This window comes from Peromyscus californicus, unplaced genomic scaffold (genome assembly GCF_007827085.1).
Source record: "Peromyscus californicus insignis strain IS unplaced genomic scaffold, ASM782708v3 Scaffold_5__1_contigs__length_169319896, whole genome shotgun sequence".
Taxonomy (NCBI): Eukaryota; Metazoa; Chordata; class Mammalia; order Rodentia; family Cricetidae; genus Peromyscus; species Peromyscus californicus.
Genome location: NW_026294573.1, coordinates 16,078,182 through 16,099,473, shown reverse-complemented (window position 1 = coordinate 16,099,473; position 21,292 = coordinate 16,078,182). Strand labels below are relative to the sequence as shown.

The 21,292-nt window shown below is 51.5% G+C and overlaps 2 protein-coding genes across 16 annotated transcripts in view; both read left to right on the top strand.

Annotated features, from left to right (window-relative positions):
* Hp1bp3 (heterochromatin protein 1 binding protein 3) overlaps positions 1-1,697 on the top strand; it is a 28,795-nt gene extending 27,098 nt beyond the window's left edge. For all 6 annotated transcript variants that reach the window (XM_052718638.1, XM_052718642.1, XM_052718639.1 and 3 more), the window contains one exon: positions 6-1,697. In XM_052718638.1, the coding sequence (XP_052574598.1) occupies positions 6-300 (295 nt within the window). In that variant the 3' untranslated portion in view covers positions 301-1,697. The remainder of the gene's footprint in view (positions 1-5) is intronic.
* Positions 1,698-9,354: 7,657 nt separating this feature from the next.
* On the top strand, positions 9,355-20,345 carry Sh2d5 (SH2 domain containing 5). 10 transcript variants are annotated; one of them, XM_052718646.1, is made up of 11 exons: positions 9,405-9,479; positions 9,715-9,890; positions 13,029-13,156; positions 13,473-13,553; positions 13,897-13,971; positions 14,706-14,852; positions 15,841-16,092; positions 16,245-16,419; positions 16,755-16,863; positions 17,355-17,514; positions 18,454-20,345. In XM_052718646.1, the coding sequence occupies exons 3-11, from the start codon at positions 13,058-13,060 to the stop codon at positions 18,655-18,657; spliced, it is 1,302 nt and encodes a 433-aa protein (XP_052574606.1). In that variant the 5' UTR covers positions 9,405-9,479; positions 9,715-9,890; positions 13,029-13,057; the 3' UTR covers positions 18,658-20,345. The 10 variants fall into 10 exon arrangements, with proteins under 10 accessions (XP_052574607.1, XP_052574606.1, XP_052574612.1 ...); XM_052718647.1 differs by lacking the exon at positions 9,715-9,890 and having other exon boundaries at positions 9,355-9,479; XM_052718648.1 differs by lacking the exon at positions 9,405-9,479 and having other exon boundaries at positions 9,486-9,890; positions 16,248-16,419.
* The last annotated feature ends 947 nt before the right edge of the window (positions 20,346-21,292 follow it).

Below are 21,292 nucleotides of genomic sequence, written 5' to 3'. Positions count from 1 at the left end.
CACAGCTTACAGAAGAAAACCCCAGCCAAGTCCCAAGGAAAGACTGCATCTATGAAGCAGAGAGGGTCCAAGCCTGCGCGTAAAGTCCCTGCTGCCCAGAGAGGGAAAGTGAGGCCACTGCCCAAGAAAGCCCCCCCCAAGGCCAAAACCCCTGCCAAGAAAGCCAGATCCTCACCCTCAATCATCAAGAAGCCTAGTGGGAGCTCCTCCAAAAAGCCCACAGCCAGTGCAAGAAAGGAAGTGAAACTGCCCAGCAAGGGCAGATCGACCATGAAAAAGGCTTTCAAGGCAAAAAAGTAAATTTTATAGGAAAAAAGGGTATCATGATAGAATTCAAAATCTTATTTTATAAGGTCAGTGTGCATTTGTTTTAGTATGATGCTTTTAATTTTATTTTTTTCTTCCCGTATGAGCATTGTGGGAAGGACTATAAACAAACCAATGTAGACATTTGTTAGCTTAGGTGCTGTTCTCAGTGCCTGCCTCTTCATCATTTAATTTCTGCAGTAATCCTGGACATGGCTGAACTATGTAATCTGCCCTAGTCCTTTTGCTCCTCCTAACCCCAGCCCTCATGCTTTCTCTTTTTTTATGGTCCGATTTGGGGTTTTCCCTTCAAGTTAATCTAAACAATTGCAAAGATTTATATTTGTAGTGAGCACCATAGGTCAGGTGCTGGAAGTCAAGAGGAAGCAGGCGCACTTCAGAGAGGTATTGCCCCTGCCTGGAGACTTGTTAGAGTTGTGGTGATTAACCCTGGCTGTAAAATCACTCCACTCACCATTCTCGCCAGCTTTGGAAAGAAGCTCTAGTCTCTGTGACCCCATAGATTCTGAAGATCTCCGCTCCTTTTGTCGCTCTGACCAGTTGCCAAACACGCTTTGCTGCCCAGAGCGTCGTCCCCTTAACAGCAAGCACAAGTTGTGTGCACCACTTGGTTTTGACTGAAGGGGAAGTACAGAGATACGAGGAATCTGATTCTGGTGTTGCTTATATTACCAAAAATGACAGAATATTCTCGATCAAATGTCTAGATATATTTTTAATATTTGGGGCATAAGTTGTCAACCCCTGTTTGAGAGTTCCCATTGCTAATGTAGAAATGTTAAGTGGTAAAACATGTAATTTGCTAAAATAACCAGATTTCAGATTCACCTGTGTGTGCCCCCCTCCCCCATAGCACTTTTGATATCAGGCAAATGGTTTCCTTTTTGAGATATTTTAACAGAAGAGAGGAGGGGGAAGCAAATGAAGCTGTACTACCTAACCCTCTTTTTGTTTGTATTTGTTTTAGGATATTGTGAAGTTGTGTAAAATAGCACTAGCTTTCTACTTGAGAAATACAATTTCTGCTTATCATTTATTCCTTCCCTGTGGCACTTGACATTTTAATTGTCTTAAACTTTTTGATGTACATCCTCTGGCCCCTTACACACTGCCAGAGGAGAAGGTGTTTGTTTGAGATTCATTCCACTTGCAGTGTCTCCTGGGATCCCCGCAGCTTACATATATGGCTGGGAAATGGACTTGAGAAAATGGGCTTGAATTGGATCATAACCTGTGAGATCCCATCATGAGTCATTGGGATTTGTGTTGCATGTAAGGCAATCTTTCCTGTTGTAAATCTTCCTTTTTTATGTACATATATTTTGAGAAATATGAATAAACATGAAGTTTTAAAAGCTGCTGAACTACAACTTACGTTGAAAAGTGTTCAGTGTACTCTCAAGAGTAGCTTACATTGCCTGCCCTCTAATCTCTACTCCTGTAAGGGATACCATTGCTTGCTTCCTTTTTTTTTTTTTTTTTTTAATTAATTAACTTATTTATTGTGCATTGTTGTTTTGCTTATGTAAGGTTGTTGGGTTCCCTGGAACTGTAGTTACAGACAATTGTGAACTGCCATGTGGGTGCTGGGAATTGAACCTGGGTCCTCTGGAAGAGTAGTCAGTGCTCTTAACCGCTGATCTCTCCAGATCATCTTGCTTCCTTTTTAAAGACAATCTCCAGCCTATTTTGATGGTCAGTGATGTTTCCTTTTTAGATATTTTGAATGCTGGTTATTTAATGAATCAAAGGTTTCTTTCTTTTGTTTTGTTTTGTTTTTTGAGATAGAATTTCTCTGTATAGCCCTGGCTGTCCTGGAACTCACTTTATAGACCAGGCTGGCCTCAAACTCAGAGATCCACCTGCCTCTGCCACACAAGTGCTAGGATTAAAGGTGTTTGCCACCATGCCTGGGTCAAATGAAAGGTTTCTTAAAGAATCATCTTATATGAAAGACTTTTCTTGATATCATAAGAGTTTAATTAATATTCCATTATATTTAATTAATATTCAGTATTCAGGGAAATCCTTAGACTAGAAAAAAATTACAGCACAGCCAAAGACAGTAGCCTACACTAGAGACCTCATTCTAAAAAGCATTTGAATTTCTCCTGTGCTGTTTGCCAGGTAATGGTTACTCATAGTGTGTTGTTAGCTGCCCGTGTCAACAATTTTCTGCTGTTTTGGAGTCAAAAGTTGGAGGTTTGGTTTATCTGTTTTATGATATTGCTTCTTAAAAGGTTTGCTGAGTGATCAGCTGGTATCTGTATGTACATCAGGCACTTAACGTGTAGTTTGAGAAGTTTAGGTCATTTAAAGTCTCCTTTATCTCTGAATTCTAGGCACAGAAATTCAGGTTAGGACAGTCTGCTTTAACATCCTAGGAAGGGAAAACTGGATTATTCAGTTGGAAAGCCCCAACTGTCAAACACAGTTTCTTTACATTGGAGAAAACGTCTTGATTTTTAAATCTGTGCACTCAGCAGAACACATTTATAACTTTCCCTTCTGTGTTAAATGGGAAGAGCAAATGCAAGAGGCAGGTCTCTGGCCTAGTGAGCTGATTTACAGTGTGTCGTAGACTCTGAAGCCACCTGCTACAAATTCTTTGGTTAAATGAGTCTCTGAAGGTGCTTGGAAGCAAGATGGTTGGCTTAAGCTACACTCTCAGATACCTTTCCATAGTAATGTGACAAGGCATTTTGTAGCATGAATCTTAGAAAGTCTTATTAATAAAATCAAACCCGAGGCCAGTTATTGGGGTGAATACTGGAAGATCAGAGAGACAGAACAAGCCACAGCTATCTCACCTTGCCAGTTCCTCAGCTGGTCCTATTTCCTCAGACTGGAAGCCTCTGAGTCCTCATCCAGAATGAATCTCAGCTGAACTGCTGCTAGAAGCCTGAATGCTTAACCAGCCAAAATGCTTCTAGTTTCTGGTCCTCACGCCTTATAAACCTTTCTGCTTTCTACCACCACTCCCTGGGATTAAAGGCTGCTTTCTGGGATTAAAGGCGTGAGTCACCATGCCTGGCTGTTTCCAATGCCGCCTTGAACTCAGAGATCCAGAGGGATTTCTGTCTCTGGAATGCTAGGATTTAAAGGCGTGTGCTAACATTTTCTAGCCTAAGTATCTTGTGGCTTTTCTGTTCTCTGACCCCAGATAAGTTTATTAAGGTACACAATATTTTGGGGAACACAATACCACCACAGCATTTAGCATGGGTTAAACCTGGTCCACATGAGCCATAATTACAGGAGATCTAATCCTGTGTACATTTCAGAATAGACAGGCGTGGTGGTCCAGGCCTGTCATCACAGCAATGGGAGTAGTTTCAATCATGTCTGTTGGAAATAGTTTGTGAGAAATTTATGTGAAAACAAGATCTAAACAAATGTAACACTTGGCTTAGATATAAACTTGGTTTGCTACATAATAATCTATAAGGAGGAAAGCCTTTAGTTTGTGTTAGTTACTTTTCAATTGCTGTCACAAAAACGCCATGACCAAGACAACTTATAAAAGAAAGTGTTTAATTCGAGGCCCATGGTTTCAGAGGGTTAGAGTCCATGACCACCAATGGCAGAGAGCATAGCAGCAGACATGGTGCTGGAGCAAAACTGAGAGCTCACTCTTAATCCACTAGCACAAAGCAGAGAGCTAACTGGGTGTAGCATGGCTTTTGAAACCTCAAAATCACTTACAGTGACACACCTCCTTATTCTTCCCAAACAGTTCCACCGACTGGGGACCAAGTATTTAAATATATGGACCTATGCGCCCATTCTCATTCAAATCATCACACACTGGCTCTCCAATAAGGCAGGGTGCGGGCTGGAGAGATGGCTCAGAGGTTAAGAGCACTGGCTGTTCTTCCAGAGGTCCTGAGTTCAATTCCCAGCAACCACATGGTGGCTCACAACCATCTGTAATGAGATCTGGTGCCCTCTTCTGGCCTGCAGGCATACATGCAGACAAAACACTATACATAATAAATAAATAAATCTTAAAAAAAAAAAAAAAAGGCAGCGTGCAAGGGCACAATTTCTCCCACTGGACTGCTACCTATTAAAGGTTCTGCCACCTCCCAACTACCTGGTGACCAAACCTTTGGATGTACCCCAAACCACTTAATATAAATTCAATAATAAAAGTAGCCATGTCTGTATGCCAGGCTTTGTATTGTGTTGTCACATGCCTAGCAGTTCTGTGGTCATGGTTTATTGTATCCAGTTTATGGGAGGAAAAGATTCTATAGTATGTCCCAGGTAGGTGGCAAGGTGATAGCACCTGTGCACTTAAAAAAAAAATTAGCGTGTATTCATGTGCTATGGCACCCATGTGGAGATAAGGAAACAACTTGGAGTTGGTTTTCCTTCCACCATATCAGACCAAGGGATTTAACTCAAGTCATCAGGCTTGGTGACAAGTGCCTTTACCCTCTGAGATGTCTTGCTGTCCCCAACCCTGTGCACTTTGAATACAGAACTATTTTGATTGCTTCCCCCTAGGCTTTTTTTTTTTTTTTTTTTTTTAAGCTTTTGAATTGTCCCAAGTGTCTCTCAGCCCAGTGACTATCTCCACCCTTGGAAAGAACTGTAGGCAGAAGTTTCTGTTCCACAAGCCATTCCCAAGTAACCACACAGAGGCTTAATTTAATTATAAATGCTTGGCCAGTAGCTCAGGCTTGTCACTAGCTAACTCTTACATTTTCAGTTAACCCATATTTTTATCTATGCTTTGCCATGTGGCTTGGTAACTTTTCTCAGTACTGCATGTCTATCTTGCTTCTTTCTGCTGCTGCTCGCTTGTCCAGACTCTGCCCTCCTTCTTCCCAGCATCCTCCTAGTCTGGCTCTCCTGCCCAGGTATAGGCCAATTAGTTCTTTATTGACCAGTGAGAGTAATACACATTCACAGTGTACAGAAGGATTATTCCACAGCAAAGAACTGTTTATGAACACTGGGAAATGAAGTCATTCGAAGGCAGGTTTGCAAATAAGTCAGGGTGGATGGCAGGCATTTTGTTTTGTTTGGGTTTTTTGAGACAGAGTCTTGATATCTATCCCTGGGTGGCCTAGCACTCCCTACAAAATAGACTGGCTTTGAGCTTGCAGTGATTCTCCTGCCTCTGCCTCCAACTGCTGGGTCTATAGGCAATAACCTCTATATCCATCTTCAGTGTAGCTTTTGACTGCTGCCAAAACAGGCTGTTTATTTCCTGGGAAATACTATCAATGTGGCCTGGAGGTTTTGAAAAGATGTTTTTGATTATTGGGGGATAGGGCATATAGTCCCCCAGAGGCTATGTAGGTGACCCTAAGGTTTTTATAGGACTCTGTTCAGATACTCGGCCACTCTTAGCTGCTAGCCCTGGAATACTTTTTGTTTGGTACTCTCACAGTTTACTCCAGACCTAGTATCACCCAGTACACAGGATGAGCTTTCCCAGAAGCCATGGTGACAGTCAGAACCCCATGTTAGGTTGGCAGCTTCTTACACTTTGTAAGTTTAAAAAAATGAGCTAGTTTTCCATGATGCCCACCAAGAGAAGTTCCAGAACCTAGATGTATATTCACTTAACAGCCATGAGCTGGATAGCAGCCCCCCACTACCCATCACCCATTTCCTGCCATCCTCCCCCCTTGTTCGTCTCCATCTGAAGTTGTGCGGCAGCCTCACTCCCTTTCACCATTCTGGAAACTTGGATCTGATGAAATTCTTCTGTCAATCCTCTTAATTTACCTGTTTGTATAAGTCAATCTTGCTGATAACATACGGTGGTAAAGAACTGGAGAGATGGCTCAGTGGTCAGAAACCCAGACAGCTCCATGTGAGTTTCCAAGGCCTGTGCAGCCATCAGCAGGAATCCTTGTCAGCCTGGGTCAACAGCAGGGCTGAGGGCAGAACTGAAGGTGTTTGGTGTGCAAGCTACAAAACAAAATCCCATCTTAGTGGCTTCCGTTTTTCAATGTAGGTATTACAGAGTGGGTTGGGTACTGCACAGTCTTCCTCAGATGCCCAGTCTGTCGTAGCAACAAACTCTGATGTTTCTGGGAAGATGCCCCCCTCTTCTCAGACCTCTTCCTTTCTGCTGGAAAAGTGTAAGGCCTGGTTGGAAACACGGCATCTCTCCTGGGGCACTGGCTTTCCTGGGTACTTGGGTAAAGGAGACGCATCACCCAGCCCTGTAGCCAGCTGGAGAGCAGCTTCCTGCTGATGTGCAGCTACTCCCACTCACATTCGTCAGCTGGCAAGCACACAGCCAGATTCCGGGATTTTTGATAAAAGGGGAGATTGTGATAGCAAGCTCCCACCTGTGTGGTTTAGTGATTGTCACTGACTCATCAGGAAATAACCATGACTTGCAAGGTGCGCACTAATGCATTTGGCAATTATGACTCCCGCCCCGGCCTGTCTTTTTTTGACATCCCTCTCCATGCTCTATATGGATAACGCCAGGCTTCCTGCACAGGTGAGTCACCCATCCAGTTGAAATGCTGCTTCTGGTAGCTCCAGAGAGCTTGCTGTTAGGAATGCAGGATTAGACACGTGGCAGATGAAGTGGTGACTCTAGCTTCATGCTACAGTTCTCAGTGGGACTAGGTCAGCTTGCCCAGAGATGGTTGGCACCTCCAAAGATTGCCACCTTTGATGTAGGGTTTTGTTTGAATTCTATGTGTATGGATGTCTGTGTACCACATGTGTGCCTGATGCCAAAGGCAGCCAGAAAACAGTGTTGGGTCCCCTGGAACTGGAATCACAGGTGGTTGTGAAACAGCCTGCGGGTGCTGGGAATTGAACCTGGGATCTGTTAACCACTGAGCCTCTCTCCAGCCTATAGGATTTCCATTATTATTATTAATTACATTTTGTTTATTATTTGTGTGTGCACATGTAAGGTTATGGGCATTTGAAAGGCAGAGGACAACTTGTTGGAGTTGTCTTCTTCCACAGCGTGGGTCCTGAGGATTGGACTCAGGTCATCAGCCTTGGCAGCAGGTACCTTAACCCACTGAGCCATCCTGCCTGGTTTTTCTTTCGTCAGTGCTAAGACCTGAACTCAGCCTTGTGCATGCCTGAGAAATGCTGTACCACTGAAGTATATCTCCAGTCATTTTTTTCCTTTCTTAAAAAAAAAAGGTATTTATTGTGGGGGCTGGAAAGATAGCTCAGCCATTAAGAGCACTTGCTGCTCATGCAGAGGACCTGGGTTGTGTTCTTAGCACCCACATGGTGGCTCACAACCATCTGTAATTCTAGTTCTAGAGGTGTGGCCCTCTTCTGTTCTCTGAGGGACCCAGGCATGCATGCAGACCAAATACTCATAAATCTGGGTGGAGAAATGACTAAGTGGTTGCTCTTCCAGAGGACCTGGGTTCAATTCCTAGCACCCACATGTGAGCTCACAACTGTATTTAACTCCAGTTTTAGAGGATCTGACTCCCTCTTCTGGCTTGCGGGGGTACCAGGCATGTATGTGGTACACAGACATACCAGCAGGCAAAACACCCATACTGATAAGTAAAATGAAAGAAGGAATGAACCACCATAGCTCACAATTACAAATAAATCCAAATTAAAAAATTTAAATGAGGCCGGGCGGTGGTGGCGCACGCCTTTAATCCCAGCACTCGGGAGGCAGAGCCAGGCGGATCTCTGTGAGTTCGAGGCCAGCCTGGACTACCAAGTGAGTTCCAGGAAAGGCGCAAAGTTACACAGAGAAACCCTGTCTCGAAAAACCAAAAAAAAAAAAAAAAAAAAAAAAAAAAAAAAAAAAAAAAAAAAAATTTAAATGAAGTAAGGTACTTCAAATATTTCTTATTTATTTTCTTTTTAAGAGTTGGGAGTTAGCCCTTTCATTTTTTATATATCCTACGTTGCCAGTTTGGTAAACTGAGTTTACCGCGTTGCTGCTTCTTGGTCCTAGCCTGGAGACTCTCAGCTAGGTCCCTTAGCACTCAGCACAGGGGAGTTGGTAAACGCTCACCAGGACACAGACAAAAGAAAGTCAAGGCTACAGTATCACTGCATTTACTGAACCTTCACTTACCAGGCAAGGCTGGGCCTTGTGCTGTCAGCGCCTTGCAATCCTCACCTGGCTGTGAGTCAGGGGTGGCAACAACCTTGTGGAGAGGCCCTGAGGATTCACGCGATTAAAATGTTTACCCAAGTCCCACTTCAGAGCGAGGAAGCGCCCCGTTGTGATTTGGGCCTCTAACCATCACACTCATTACTGCCTCTGGGACGGTGCCAGGAGCTCTGCAGAGACAAGTGATGCCTAGTCCGCAACCTGCCCCTGGGAACTCCTCTGAGGCAGCAGATTCAGGTCCACCTTCTCATTGGCGGTGCCATCTGCCCGGGTGTCCGTGAGATGGGGACAGCAGTTACTCCCCCTGGGCCAGAACCCCGATGTCCTGGAATTCTGTGGCGTGGGGCACGGGCAGTTTCTGATGCGTTCTCTTTGCGGATTTCGGGTTTAATACACACCAAGTGCTTGCCTGGCTGGGATTTGCGATTTATTTGGGCCACCTACAGCGCTCCTTGCCGGATGGGATCAGAAGGGCCCTCCCTCTATGCTGGCGCTGGCTAAATTCACTCACCATTTCCCCATCTAAGTGGATTTCCGTGCGGTCCTAAGGACAGGGTCATCGCTCTGTGCTAGACCCCAGAGGAGCAGCCCAGTGAATCCCCCCACAGGAAGGGAATACGTGCCACCAAGTTCTCTGCCATCTGCGTGTGAAGGTGTGGAACTGCGTGGTCAAAGAGCAATCGAGCGGAGCTGGGTCCTGCATGGAGATGGGGACCTTCGCGCTCCAAGTACCACGGGGCGAGTGGCGAGTCCCTGAGTTCGGCGGGTCAGGATGGCTTCTTGGAGGAGGAGCGACAAGGCGGAGCCAGCCCGGGCCTCGGCGTAGGCGGAGCCAGGGACCCTCGCAGCCTCTGATTGGGCAGCGCTGCCGAGCGGAGCAACTCCGCTGGCTCCGATTGGCCGGTGAGGCCGGCGCTGCCGCCAGGTGATGTTGAGGGTCGGGTCCCGGGGCCACGTGGGGGGCGCGCGGCGCGGGGGGCAGGGCGGGCGCGGCGCTGGGTAGGCAGGCAGGCTGCGGGGACCCGAGCTGTGAGACCTGCCAAGAGGCGCGACAGCGGCGGTGAGTGCGTGCGGGGAGCGGGCCGGGGACCGGGAGGGTCGCTCAGAAGCGAACCGCACCCCCACCTTCCGCCTAGCCATCGTCTCCATCCCTTCCTTCCTGGCGCCGGGCCACCTGAGTCCCCCCCGAAAACCTAACGTGGGGACGGCGACGCTGGCGAGGTCGCTGTCAACGCTCGCACGCGCCCCGCACCTCCGCGCGCGCGATCGTGTGTGTCGGTGTCTTCCGCGTCCAGCCAGTGTGCTCGGCGCGTCCAGAGCTGATGAATAGCTCCAGGACTTGGCTGCCTTTCGCGGTCCCCTCACTCCACAGCTGAGGAACTGGAGGCTGGCAGGCCAAGGTCACACTAGCCAGCCCTGCTGAACCTCAGTCCTGTCCCTGGTTGCGCGGGTCCAGGACCTGTGTGTGTGGGTGAGTCGGGGTGGGGGGCGGTACCAGGGGTGTGCTGGGCGTGGGAGAGGGAGTTCTGCCTTTCTAAACAGTTTGGTCCCCAGCACCTGAGTTGTTACTGGCTATGGAACTGCTAGTGGCTTTTCCTGCGGCATCTATTCCTGCAGACCCAGACCCAGTGTGTACCAAGGATGGACGCTTGCTTCGGGGACCCATAGACCCCAGGCAGAGAGTCCAGGGTTCGACAGCTCCCTATCCTGTGTTGTGTGTCTTTGGTCAAGTCGCTGGGATCTGCATGCAGGCAGGAAAGACTCCCAGTACCCTGAGGGGATGGATAGTTCGACTATGAGGTGTAGAAGGACCTGTCAACCTAGCCAGTTAAGCAGAACCACCCGGAAAATAGAAGCCCAGCGCCATCCCAAATGTGTCTTTTTGTAAGGAAGGTTCTGGCCCAGAAGACCCTTGTGGAAAACTTTGATTTGATTCAAAGAGATGAGCTGGGTGTGCGGTTGTTACCAGGGTTGCAGTGAGCCCTGGCGTCCTGCTTGGTCTAAGGATCAGACTGGAAGGGAGGCAGAAGGGACAAAGTTCCTTTTTCTGTGAGGCTAAATATAAAGAGGATGGGGAAGGACCAGGTACTGAGAGGGTGCTCTCCAACCCCCACCCTTCACCCCTACCCCCGTCAACCACACACACACACACACACACACACACACACACACACACACACACACTCAGGAAGCTGGTCTCTGTGTGTGTGAGTATGCAGTATACTGACCCTTGGTTCTTTCCCCCTTTACCTGGTGCTCGCGGGCCTGTGTGGCCCAGGCAGTGTGTGAAGGGCTCCTGTCAGCTCTCTTTATCTCTTCTGTGGTTGTCCTTCTCACCCTGTTCCTCCCCCTCCCCCACCCCCTCATTGCCTGCTGTGTGTCCTGTGGTCTTTGCCTCCCTGCTCTCCTCTGCCTTTATTGGTGCTGAGAGAGTGGAGAAGCCTCCACTGCCTCCCTGGGAGCCCGGCCTCCTGCTGGGAAGGGGCGGGCGGCAGGAGTGTGCTTAGCTTCCCACAAACGTCAGATGCCATTGAGACAAGTGATAAAAAATGAGCAGGATTAGAACGGAAGGGTGAGAACACAGGTAGGCAGCAGCCTCTCGGAGGTCCCGGTGGGCTCTGAGGGGAGGCTGCAGCCTTGTTTCCCAGCTCTTCCTGGCTGAAAGTTGTAAATGCCTGCTGGCCTCTGCTCCCTGGCTTGAGCTTGGCCTTGAAGGTCACTGGCAGGCAGAGATGGAGGACCCTTCCTGGGTTCTAAGAGGGTCAGTTTATTATTTTGTTTTGTTTTGTTTTATTGAGACAGGGTTTCTCTGTGTAGTTTTGGTGCCTGTCCTGGATCTCACTCTGTAGACCCGGCTGGCCTCGAACTCACAGAGATCCGCCTGGCTCTGCTGGGATTAAAGGTATATGTCACCGCCGCCTGGCGAGGGTCAATTTTAAGACATCCTAGTCTTTCCCTTTCCAAGCACTCCTGACGCTGTGGCACACCCAGGCCACACTACTAACCCCTGGTCTCTCGGGGGAGTCAAAGCCTCTAGGGCAATCTTCCCAGCCTCACTCTCGGGGGTGGTGAGAGGCTCCAGCCTGGACAGAGTCTTGAAAGCTCTAGGCTCTGCTGTCTTCCCAAGCTCCCTTCCTGCCAGCAGGCTTGGGGGCCTCATCCCCTGTGCCAGACATCGTGCCAGGCACCTCACATTACCCAGGGTTTGCCGGTGAGGAAGTGTGGGCACAGAGAGGGACGGCAGCTGCCCCAAAGCCACATAGAACTTGTACCCAGGCCTCTCTGATCCAGGTTGGTGTGAATTACAAGAAGGCTGGTGTGAATAGGAGAGAGGGGCTGTGACTTACGTTGCCGCTGGGGGAGCTGAGTCTGCGGGGACCCCAGCCGAAACTTTCGTCCATTCTGCCTTGAAGTAGCTGGTCCTTTATGTATCTGCTCCACATGACGTCTGCTTCTCCCTGTCCACCCACCCACCCCCGACCCCGTGGATCTGGCCGTGGGTCCCACAGAAAACAATAGGGCAGGGCAGGAGTGCTGTTTGTCAGTCCCCTGGGTAGTTGTCCATCTTCTCTGCGCCCCACTTAGTGCCAGTGCATCATTTGGGGGGATTGGTTTTTTCATACCTGCAAAGGGCTTTGGGATTCAGAAAGGGACTGGAGTCAGGCTGGACCAGTGAGCCAGCAGCCTTTAAAACGGGTTCTTGATACTATCAGTGCTAACCATCCAGCTGGACTGCCCTGTGCAGTTGCTGCCCCAGGGCCTGCTGGGGCTCTACATTGTCCGTAGGATAAAGTCTCAGACTTAAGGCTGATCTTGAGTCGGGTGCAGCCCGCTGCTTTGGCAGCCTACCTCAGGCCACAGCACACCTTTTCTGTGCCTCCCTTCTGACTGCTGTCACCCTGCTCTTCAGTGGCCTCTTCCAGACTCTTCTGTTTTCTTCTCTCTCTCTCTCTCTCTCTCTCTCTCTCTCTCTCTCTCTCTCTCTCTCTCTCTCTCTCTCCTCTCTCTCTCTCTCTCTCTCTCTCTCTCTCTCTCTCATCTTGTATTGTCCACACTGACCCTGAAGTTCTGAGTTCTGGTTTCAAGTGATTCTGGCCCTCCTGCCTCAGCCTCCTGAGAGGGCAGAACTACTGGCAGACACCAATCTCCCTCTGGCACTAAATAAGAGCCGGATCCAAATTTCTACCACAGAGGGTCCAGGCGGCACTGCAACCCCAGCTGTAGCTCAGTGGCCCGTGCCGCGAGCCATCCCACTTCTGATCAGTCCCTCCCCAGACCTCTCCCAGTGCAGCTTTTAGCCATCATGAACCCCCATCTGTCCCCTGCCCCACGTAATTGCGCTTCTCCATTTTACCACATCTCACCTGTTTAAGGCTTATTATTTAGTTTCGCATCATGCTCCCCGAGAATGCTGTTCTCTAAGCAGGCAGAGTGTGTCTTTTGTCTCTGGCCTGTGCCCAGGATGTTGATGAGCACTCAGTGAGGATTGGTTGGTTGCTTGAATGAATAAAGGAGTGTTGGAGCCAGCAAATGAATGAACACACCAACCCCCGACAGGGAGCCTTCAACCTACCTGCCTGAAAACCAACCTCTCCCCTGCCCTTCGTAGCCTTCCCTCCGTGGAGCTTGAAGCTGGGCATGCTGGGGACCATGCAGAGGGCTGGGGCCGGAGCCCGCAGGGCCTCCGACTGCGGGCCTGCACCTTACCGGCCCAGGTGCATTGCCAAGTTTGCCCAGGTGGGTGGGTGTCCATGTTGTGTGCTCTGGAAGATAGTTGTGGGGTGGCTACTCCCTGGGGTTGGGGAGGACCTGGGGCCCAAGGACTAACTCCGGCTCCTTTGGAGTGGATGTGTGTATACAAACGTCTGTGTAGGTGAGAAGATGAGGCCCAGGCGACCTGACCAGGGTCACCTGCTAAGAACATTAACAAAGAACACTGGCCTTCAAGGACAGTGCTTGGTCACTACCCACAGCTTGCCTGCAGGGTGGAGTACTGTGTGCATTGGAGTCGTGGCCCTCACTCCCCCGTCTTTCTTCTTCCCATCACCACCAGTACGTGGGATCCTTTCCTGTGGACGACTTGGACACACAGGAGGGTGTGTACCTTGTGCAGCAGCAGCTCTGGGCACTGCAGGTGAGGGACTTGGGGAGCACAACCCAAGTCACTGTGGGCACTGTGACTATCAGTCCCCCCAACACACACACACACACACACATCATTCAGATGAACACAGGAAGCCCAGGAAGGGTGGGACCAAAGGTCTTCTGAGAGGTGACCGGCAGTTCCAGGCTTCAGGACTCTTCCTAGATGCCTGGGACCCATGCCCCACAGGTCATACGTAGCATGACTGTTGGGTGTCTGCACCCAGGCCTCTGTCCCGGCCAGGGGTGTCAGAACTGCCTGAGCAGCCTTGATGAGGGCCACTGTGGCGGGACTAGGAAGTGACACCTGCCTTTGCCAACTCTCTTCCCCTCAGGACTGTTCCAGACGCCGCGCTGTCATCCTGAAATTCAGTCTTCAGGGTCTCAAGGTCTACAGTGGGGAGGGCGAGGTAGGAGGGGTAGGAGCCAAGGCAGTGAGGACCAGATGGGGTCTGGTCTTCTTACAGTTTGCCCCATGCCCCCCTAGCACAAGCTTGCCTAGCCCTCCAGAATCTTCTCTAGAGGCCACCTTCTGTCCTAAATATCAGGGACAAACACCCTATGAGACTTTCCAAGTGCCTGGTCCAGCATTGGCTGGTGGCTGTGGACACCGTGGGCTAGAGATGGAAGGGAGCTCTTGCATGCTTGTCTGTCCCTCCCTGGCTATACACTCTACAACCAGCATGGCCGCCTATTGACTGCCAGGCCAGACTGCAACCCACAGCTGCAGGCCTCTTCTGTAAGGCCCAGTGCTGGGTGTGATGGTGCCCTGGGGAGCCACATCACCTGCCTGAGGCATGGCTACTGTCTGACATGACGCCAAGAGACGTGGAGAGTGAGCGGCAGAGCCAGGATTTGAACTCCCAGCGTCCTACCCCAGATACCAGTGCAGAACCCCAGGACCTGCCGCCACTGCCCCTGTGTGGTTCCAGCTAGAGATCACTGACTGGTCACTGTTCCGTCCCTCAGTTCTGTAACTTGGGGTGGCCATCCTGACCTACGTGTCTGACAGGCCCAGAGCTATGAGCGCGGAGGGCTGGGACTTGGCAGGCCTCTGGGGGAGAAGGGTCTCTTCACCCTCAGGCCACTGCCACACAGGTGAGTGAGTGAGACCTGCTGTCCTCACCACGATGCCTCCTCGCAGGTGCTCCTGATGGCCCATGCCCTGAAGCGTATCCTCTATGCCACCTGGTGCCCAGCTGCCTGCCAGTTTGCTTTTGTTGCCCGGAACCCGCGCAGCCCAGCCAGCAAGCGTTTCTGCCACCTCTTTGTGGGGAGCCAGCCTGGAGAGGTACCTGAGACCCGGAGGAGGGTAGTGTGCCCTGAGGGGGTAGTGCTGTCATCGGGTGGCGGCGGTGAGTCCCTGCCTCGCCGCACTGGCCTTCGGCTCTTCCTCCTAGGACTGCGTGTAGTAAGTCCGCACCCTTGACATCCCCTGCACTAGCTGGGACTTTCCTCTGCTGTCCTGGCTCGTTCCCACCACCCTTAGCCCAGCCCACTGGTGACATGAGCCACACTCCAGCACGGGGCTGTCCCTGATGACACATGACAGACACTTGAGTCCTTTAACAGCAGAGGCGTGGTCCGGGTTTTGAGCTGTTGCTAGGTGACAGGTCCCATGTAGCTCTGTGTAGCAGACATGGTAGTCATAGGCAGGTATACTCGAGGTCAAGGCTGGTGTGGTCACTGTGAATGACAGATCTGTGGCAGCCTGTCTGTCATTTAGTGACATCCCACCTCTGGATGCGGACCCTGGGTGGCAAGTGGCTGAAGCTGATGGTTCCAACAGCCCGGGTCTGGAGTATGTGAGGGAGTGATGGACTCCATGTCTTCAGTGCCCCATTTCATTAGCTCCTCAGAGGGTCGTGGGGAGGTGAGGATGAAGAATCAGGCACGTGGCCTCCATGCTCCACCCTGGCTCACTCAACAGCTCCTAATTAACAGGGCTGGGGCCAGGGATCTTAGCTACTCCCCCTGGGGGTGAGGGCCTGAGCACTGGGTGGATGGTGAGTCTGGTGTAGGAGTGCCATGGGTCCAGGCTTGTGCCCTCTGCTCCCAGCATGATGCCTGGCACAAAGTGACTTGGGAGTGAACGGACAAGAGAAAGCTGGTAGCAGAGGCTGCATGTGGTGAGATTTTGAGGGCTAAGTAGGAGTCTTCCCAGGAAGTTTTGGGAGGGGCACCAGAAGCCAGCGGGCCGTTTGCAGCCCTGAAGAGCGGACTGATGCCCGAGGAGCTTCCCAGGAAGCGGCTGCAGCTGAGCCCCCCTCCTGTCCTAGGTCCATATCCTGTACCTGCTGCTCTGCCGCTCCTTCCAGCTTGCTTACCTCTCACAACACCCTGAGGAGAGGGCGCAGCCTGAGTCCTGCCTGGGGTCTGTGGGGGACGTGTCCCCGAAGCCACTCTGCAGCCCTGGGGCACCCCCTGCCCTAGTGCGAGAGCCCTTTAGCCGGGATCAGCTGTCACAGAATGTCCACGCCCTGGTTTCCTTCCGGCGAATTCCTGCAGAAGGGCTCCTGGGCAGCAGTGGGGTATGCACCACCCCAGTCAGGAAGTGGATGGGGAAAGGATCAGGGGCTTGGGGCTTGGTTGTGTTGGAAGGGTGGGCTTCTTGCAGGGTTCACCTGGGCTCAAACAGATGGATCTGAATCTGCCTGCCCATAAGCCCCTCTTGGTGCCTTAGAAGGAGCTGCCAGAGCCTGAGGGCCGTGGGGGCACCCGTCACACCCGCCTGGGGAACCCTTACTGCTCTCCCACACTGGTGCGCAAGAAGGCCATCCGCAGCAAGGTGATCCGCTCCGGAGCCTACCGAGGCTGCACCTATGAGATGCAGCTGCAGCTATCAGCCCGGGAGGCCTGTGAGTTGGAGGAGGAGGAGGCTGGCTAGTGGACTTGGCAGGGGGTGGGCGTTCATGCATGGTTTTTTGAGGCTGTGGCCTTGCCCCCTTGGGCCCACCCTCCCCCCATGGTTGCCTGTGCATGTGAGGGTGCATCAGGCTGGAGGGCAGCTAAACAGCGGTGTATGGACTTCAACTGGGGAGTGCAGAATTTCTGTTGGGGGACCAGATGTGTGACAGTTGGGGAAAAGGTTTGGTGGGGAGACAAACCATGGGATAGGGGGTGTGTGGTAGAGGAACAGGTCTGGCCTTGGGAGGTTCCATCGTGCTCCTTCTGACCTTTGTGGTCTCCATAGTTCCAGCTGCATGGGAGGCATGGCCCCGCAGCCCTGGTGGTCCCTCGTGCCTGGTGGAGAATGAGGGTAGCCTGACAGAGAACATCTGGGCCTTTGCTGGCCTCTCCAGGTAAGGGAGTTCTGTCCCTTGGGTTAGATAGAAAAAACCTGAGGTAGGCCCCTTGTCTTGTGTACTCAGGGTGCATAGACAGAGTGTATGGGCTTTAACTGGTGAGTGTGGGATGCTCCCAGCCTAGTGACCTGAGGCCAGGGACTTCCTCTGCCTGAACCGCAGTTTTCCAGAATGTAAAATGGGGCTAGGGAGAAGAGCAAGACACAGGTCAAACCCTCAGTGTCCGGCCTGTCACTGTCAGCCTTCCTAAGGTTTCTCAGACCTCTCCTGACCAGGGCCTTGACGTCAGCAAGTTGGGTCCCCAGAAGGCCTTGAGTTCCTTCGAATTCTGTTCACTGAGTGGCTGATCTGGTTCAGAACTTCTGAGAGCACATATGCAGTCCTCTGCCACCACCATCAAGCTCTTGGGGCTAGTATGTCCCTGATCAGGACAACGGTCTGGAGTCTGGGGTCAAACTGGTGGCCTTAACCTTGGCTCCTCCCCCTAGGTCCTGTGCTCTTGCCCTGCTGCGGAGAGATGTGCATGGGGCCTTCCTGCTGTGGCCAGAGCCAGGTACTGGTGACCAGTGGAGCCTGTCTGTCCGGACCCAGTGTGGGGTGGTGCCTCACCAGGTCTTCCGGAACCACCTGGGCCGGTACTGTCTAGAGGTGAGACTGGGGTTGCCCTGAGAGGCTTCCAGCGCCACCCCGACGCTGGTGCCATCTCTTGAATTTTTACTCTGCCCTTTTCCAGTCCCTGGGCTCCTAAGCCCACCTCACTTCATCCTGCTCCCCTGCCGAGTGCTCCCTGGCCCCACCCCTCCTCCTAGTCCACTCCTGGCCCTGCTTGCTCTGCTTCAGTTCTTTTGGGGTTTTGTTGTTGTTTTGTTTTGTTTTGTGACAGGGTTTCTCTGTGTAGCTCTGGCTGTCCTGGAACTCACTCTGTAGACCAGGCTGGCCTCCAACACACAGAGATCCGCCTGCCTCTGCTGGTGAGAGGAGCTGTGTGGAGACAGTAGGTTGGCAGGACTCATCCAAATTGGAGTGAATATCCCCAATTCTCGTGTCCTTCGTTTTCTCACTCTGTCGTCCAACCTCATTCCTTACGCACTGGCCTGTCACTGCAGACGCTTGATCTTTCTTTTGAAAGACTGTGTCGGGTGAATGGAGCTCACCATGTCCCGAAAGGCGTGGGCCACCACACCAGCCCTTACTTCTGTTCTTGCTGGCTGGGTGCTGACCACAGAGTCCAGGGAGAATCACTGAGGTTCCTGCCCACTGAGGCCCTCCCTCTAGAGGGAGGTTAACCTTTCAGAGGTTACCTCTAGGAGAGCTGACCTAACCGCACCAAGCCTCTGAGTCCCTGGTCTGTCTCCAGGACTGGGCTGGCAAGGCTTTTACATGACCTCTGTACTTCCAGGCCAACTGCCTCAGTCCTGCCCAGACTGGGAAGAGCGAGGAAATGGTGACCGGGTCCATGGTTACTGCACATACCATCTTTCCGAATTTATCCCTCCACATGATGGGAGACCTGGGTGGGGGTGGGGTGCTGCTACATGGCATGAGCCATGGAGCAGGGGACCAGAGCTGCCGACCCTTCCTCCTCAGCACCTGCCAGCAGAGTTCCCCAGCCTGGAGGCCCTGGTGGAGAGCCACGCCGGGATGGAGCGCAGCCTTTTCTGCCCACTCAGCATGGGCCGTCTCAACCCCACCTATGAAGAGCAAGATTGTGGTCCTGAGGGCAGGCTCCCCCGGACTCTGCGGCCCCTCAGCCATGCCAAGTCCGAGGCAGAACTGCAAGGCCTGGGCTAGGACGCAAGGCCTCAGTCCCCTGGGGCCCAGCCTTGCCTTGGGCCCTGGGCTGTGGCAGTCACTCTGCCCTTCTTGCACCCCACTCACTGGTCACCAGCTTCAAACAGGTCACTCTGCCCCTCGATCAGTCTTCCATCACTCCACTGCCCATGGGAGGGGAGCTCTGAGGTTGGAGATGGAGATCCCAGGGCTTCTCCCAGGACCTGGGGCCAGCCGAGATACCAGGATGAGCAAGCAGGTAGAGCTAAGGGTCTGGCAACTCTAGGTGACTTTGGGTGGTGCCCATTGCCAGGTTTCCACTGTCCTCCTAGTGCAGAGGCTTTCCCAGCAGTTCGTGGATGTGGGCACAGCCTTTGCTGGAGGCGGCTAAGCCTCTGTTGGAGGGGGACCCCAGAGAGCTCCCATAGGGAAGCAGAGGCTTAGGGAGTTGCAGGTTTGCCACCGCAGCTCATTTCTGGGTGTCACTCCACCGAGTGGCCCCCGCAGTGAGCAAACTGCCGTTTGGTAGCTGCTTTGGGAAGCCACCTCCTGCTGGCTTTAACGCAGTGCCCACCACGGGGCATGGCTGGCACTGGTCTGCTCATCAGCAAGGCAGCCCCCACTTACAACGGAGAACTAGTACTAACCCAAACCCCACAGAGGAGGGTGTGGCTTTATCAGGGGGAGGTCCAGGGACACATTCTAGAGGAAGGCAGTGGCCCAGCCAGCAATGACAAATCCAAGTGTCCCTTAAGTCAACTCAGCATAATATATGAATCTACCCAAAAGATTTTGACTTCTTAATCAGCTGGTGGTGATGCACACCTTTAATCCCAGGCAGGTGGATCTCTGAGTTCGAGGCCAGCCTGGTCTACAGAGTGAGTTCCAGGACAGGCAGGGCTACACAGAGAAACTCTGTCTCAAACAAACAAACAAACAAACAAAAAACAACAGACTTCTTTTGGAAGCAGAGGTGTAGGCACAGGTGGAGAGGATGTCTGTGTTCAGTGCCTTGAAGGCCACAGGCTTTGATGGAAGCCACAGGGTTGGGGCTTTGGATCCCAAGAGAAGTGGGCAGCCTCTACAGAACAAAGAGAAGACAAAAGCATGTGGGAGGAAGAGGCAGGCCAGGCCTGGTGCTTCCGGCTTCCAACACCCCCATCCTCCCCGCCCCACACACTAGGATAAGCCCTTAGTTAAGGACATTGTCATTTCTTTCAAGTGACATGTCTCATGAGGGATGGAGAGAAAGGACAGGAGGTAACCCCCCCCCAACCTGAATGTGGGTGATAGTCCTTCCACGGCTGTTTCCACTGGCCTTCCCACTCCCCGAGTAGGGCCTGGTCCCCAGTGGGAACAGAGGGATTAGCATATCCTGTGCCTAGGATTTCAACCCCAGAAAGTTACACCTAAGGAAAGCTGTCAACTAACTGGTCCAGACTTCGGGCCAGGGCTCACCTCCAGGAGGGTGTCCATAGTGTGAATTGCCGATGTGTACAATACCAGGGGATATACAATACCAGGGGATGTTCAACACGTCCAAGGGACCAGCCTTCCACATACCCTTTAATATTTCTTCCAAACCAAACAGTTTGGAGCCCATGTGTTCAGACTGTGTCTTAATTACAGACCATAGTTCTGTCTTTGTTCAAACCGTCATCAAGCCCCACTGTGTGGACTTCAAGATAAATAAAACACATTTCTTCACAGTTTATTGCAATTCTTTGAGTGGCTAGATCTTCATCGACATTTTCCTGTTTTTTTTTTTTTTTTGCCAAACATACCACAGATGGTATGGAATGGTGAGCCTGACAGAGGTCCTGGCCACCAAGGTCCAGAAAAAAATGAATTGAGAAGTGGGCTTGGTGGAGAGGTTTTCTAAGAGAGAGATCTAAGGACTAGTGAGAAGGCTCAGTGCTTTCTGTCACACCTGCTGACCTGAGTGTGATCCATTGGACCCACGTGATGGAAGGAGAGACCCATTTCCTGCAAGTTGTCCCCCAGCCTCCACGTTCAGTGCTCACCTGTGCATTCATGCAAGTGCACCCATGTGTGGACACACACACACACAAAGTGCACCCACTTACAGACACACACACAAAGTACACCCACGTGCAGACACACACACACACACATACACAAAGTGCACCCATGTGTGGACACACACACTTAAAAAAATTCAGGCTACTGATATCTTGGGCTTGGTTACTGCCCCAGCAAAGCACAACAGGCCTTGGCACAGCCCAGGCCTGCCTAAACCTGATCTGAGCTCCATCCAGTGAGATCTAAGATACTTGTCCTGACTCCCTACAAGTGACAGAGGATCCTTTTAAAGATGATCCACAGAACCGGTTCATTTGTAGTCACTGTGTGTGTTCCCTTCCAATGTTAGTTTTCCCTACTAGTTTGCAAGAGGGCTGTCTTCCCAGCGCCTGTCATATGACTGACACCACGGTGTTTCTGCAGAGGAACCCACAGGAGCATTGCAACTGGGTGGTTGGTGGCTTAGACTGGTCCAGGAGGTTAGGCTGTGTGCTCTTCCCAACAAAAAGACTATCTCCTAAAGTTTTTGGCTTTTCAATTGTTTTTTTAAAATACATTTATGTTTTAGGCCCGCCTGGTCTTCAGACGAGTTCCAGGACAGCCATGGCAACAC

Excerpts from the sequence above, each read along its gene's own strand:
- Sh2d5 (XM_052718647.1), top strand. The coding sequence starts at position 13,058 with ATGCTGGGGACCATGCAGAGGGCTGGGGCCGGAGCCCGCAGGGCCTCC. Across the intron at positions 13,554-13,896 it reads AGCAGCTCTGGGCACTGCAG|GACTGTTCCAGACGCCGCGC; the intron begins GTGAGGGACTTG and ends TCTTCCCCTCAG. Across the intron at positions 13,972-14,705 it reads TCTACAGTGGGGAGGGCGAG|GTGCTCCTGATGGCCCATGC; the intron begins GTAGGAGGGGTA and ends GCCTCCTCGCAG.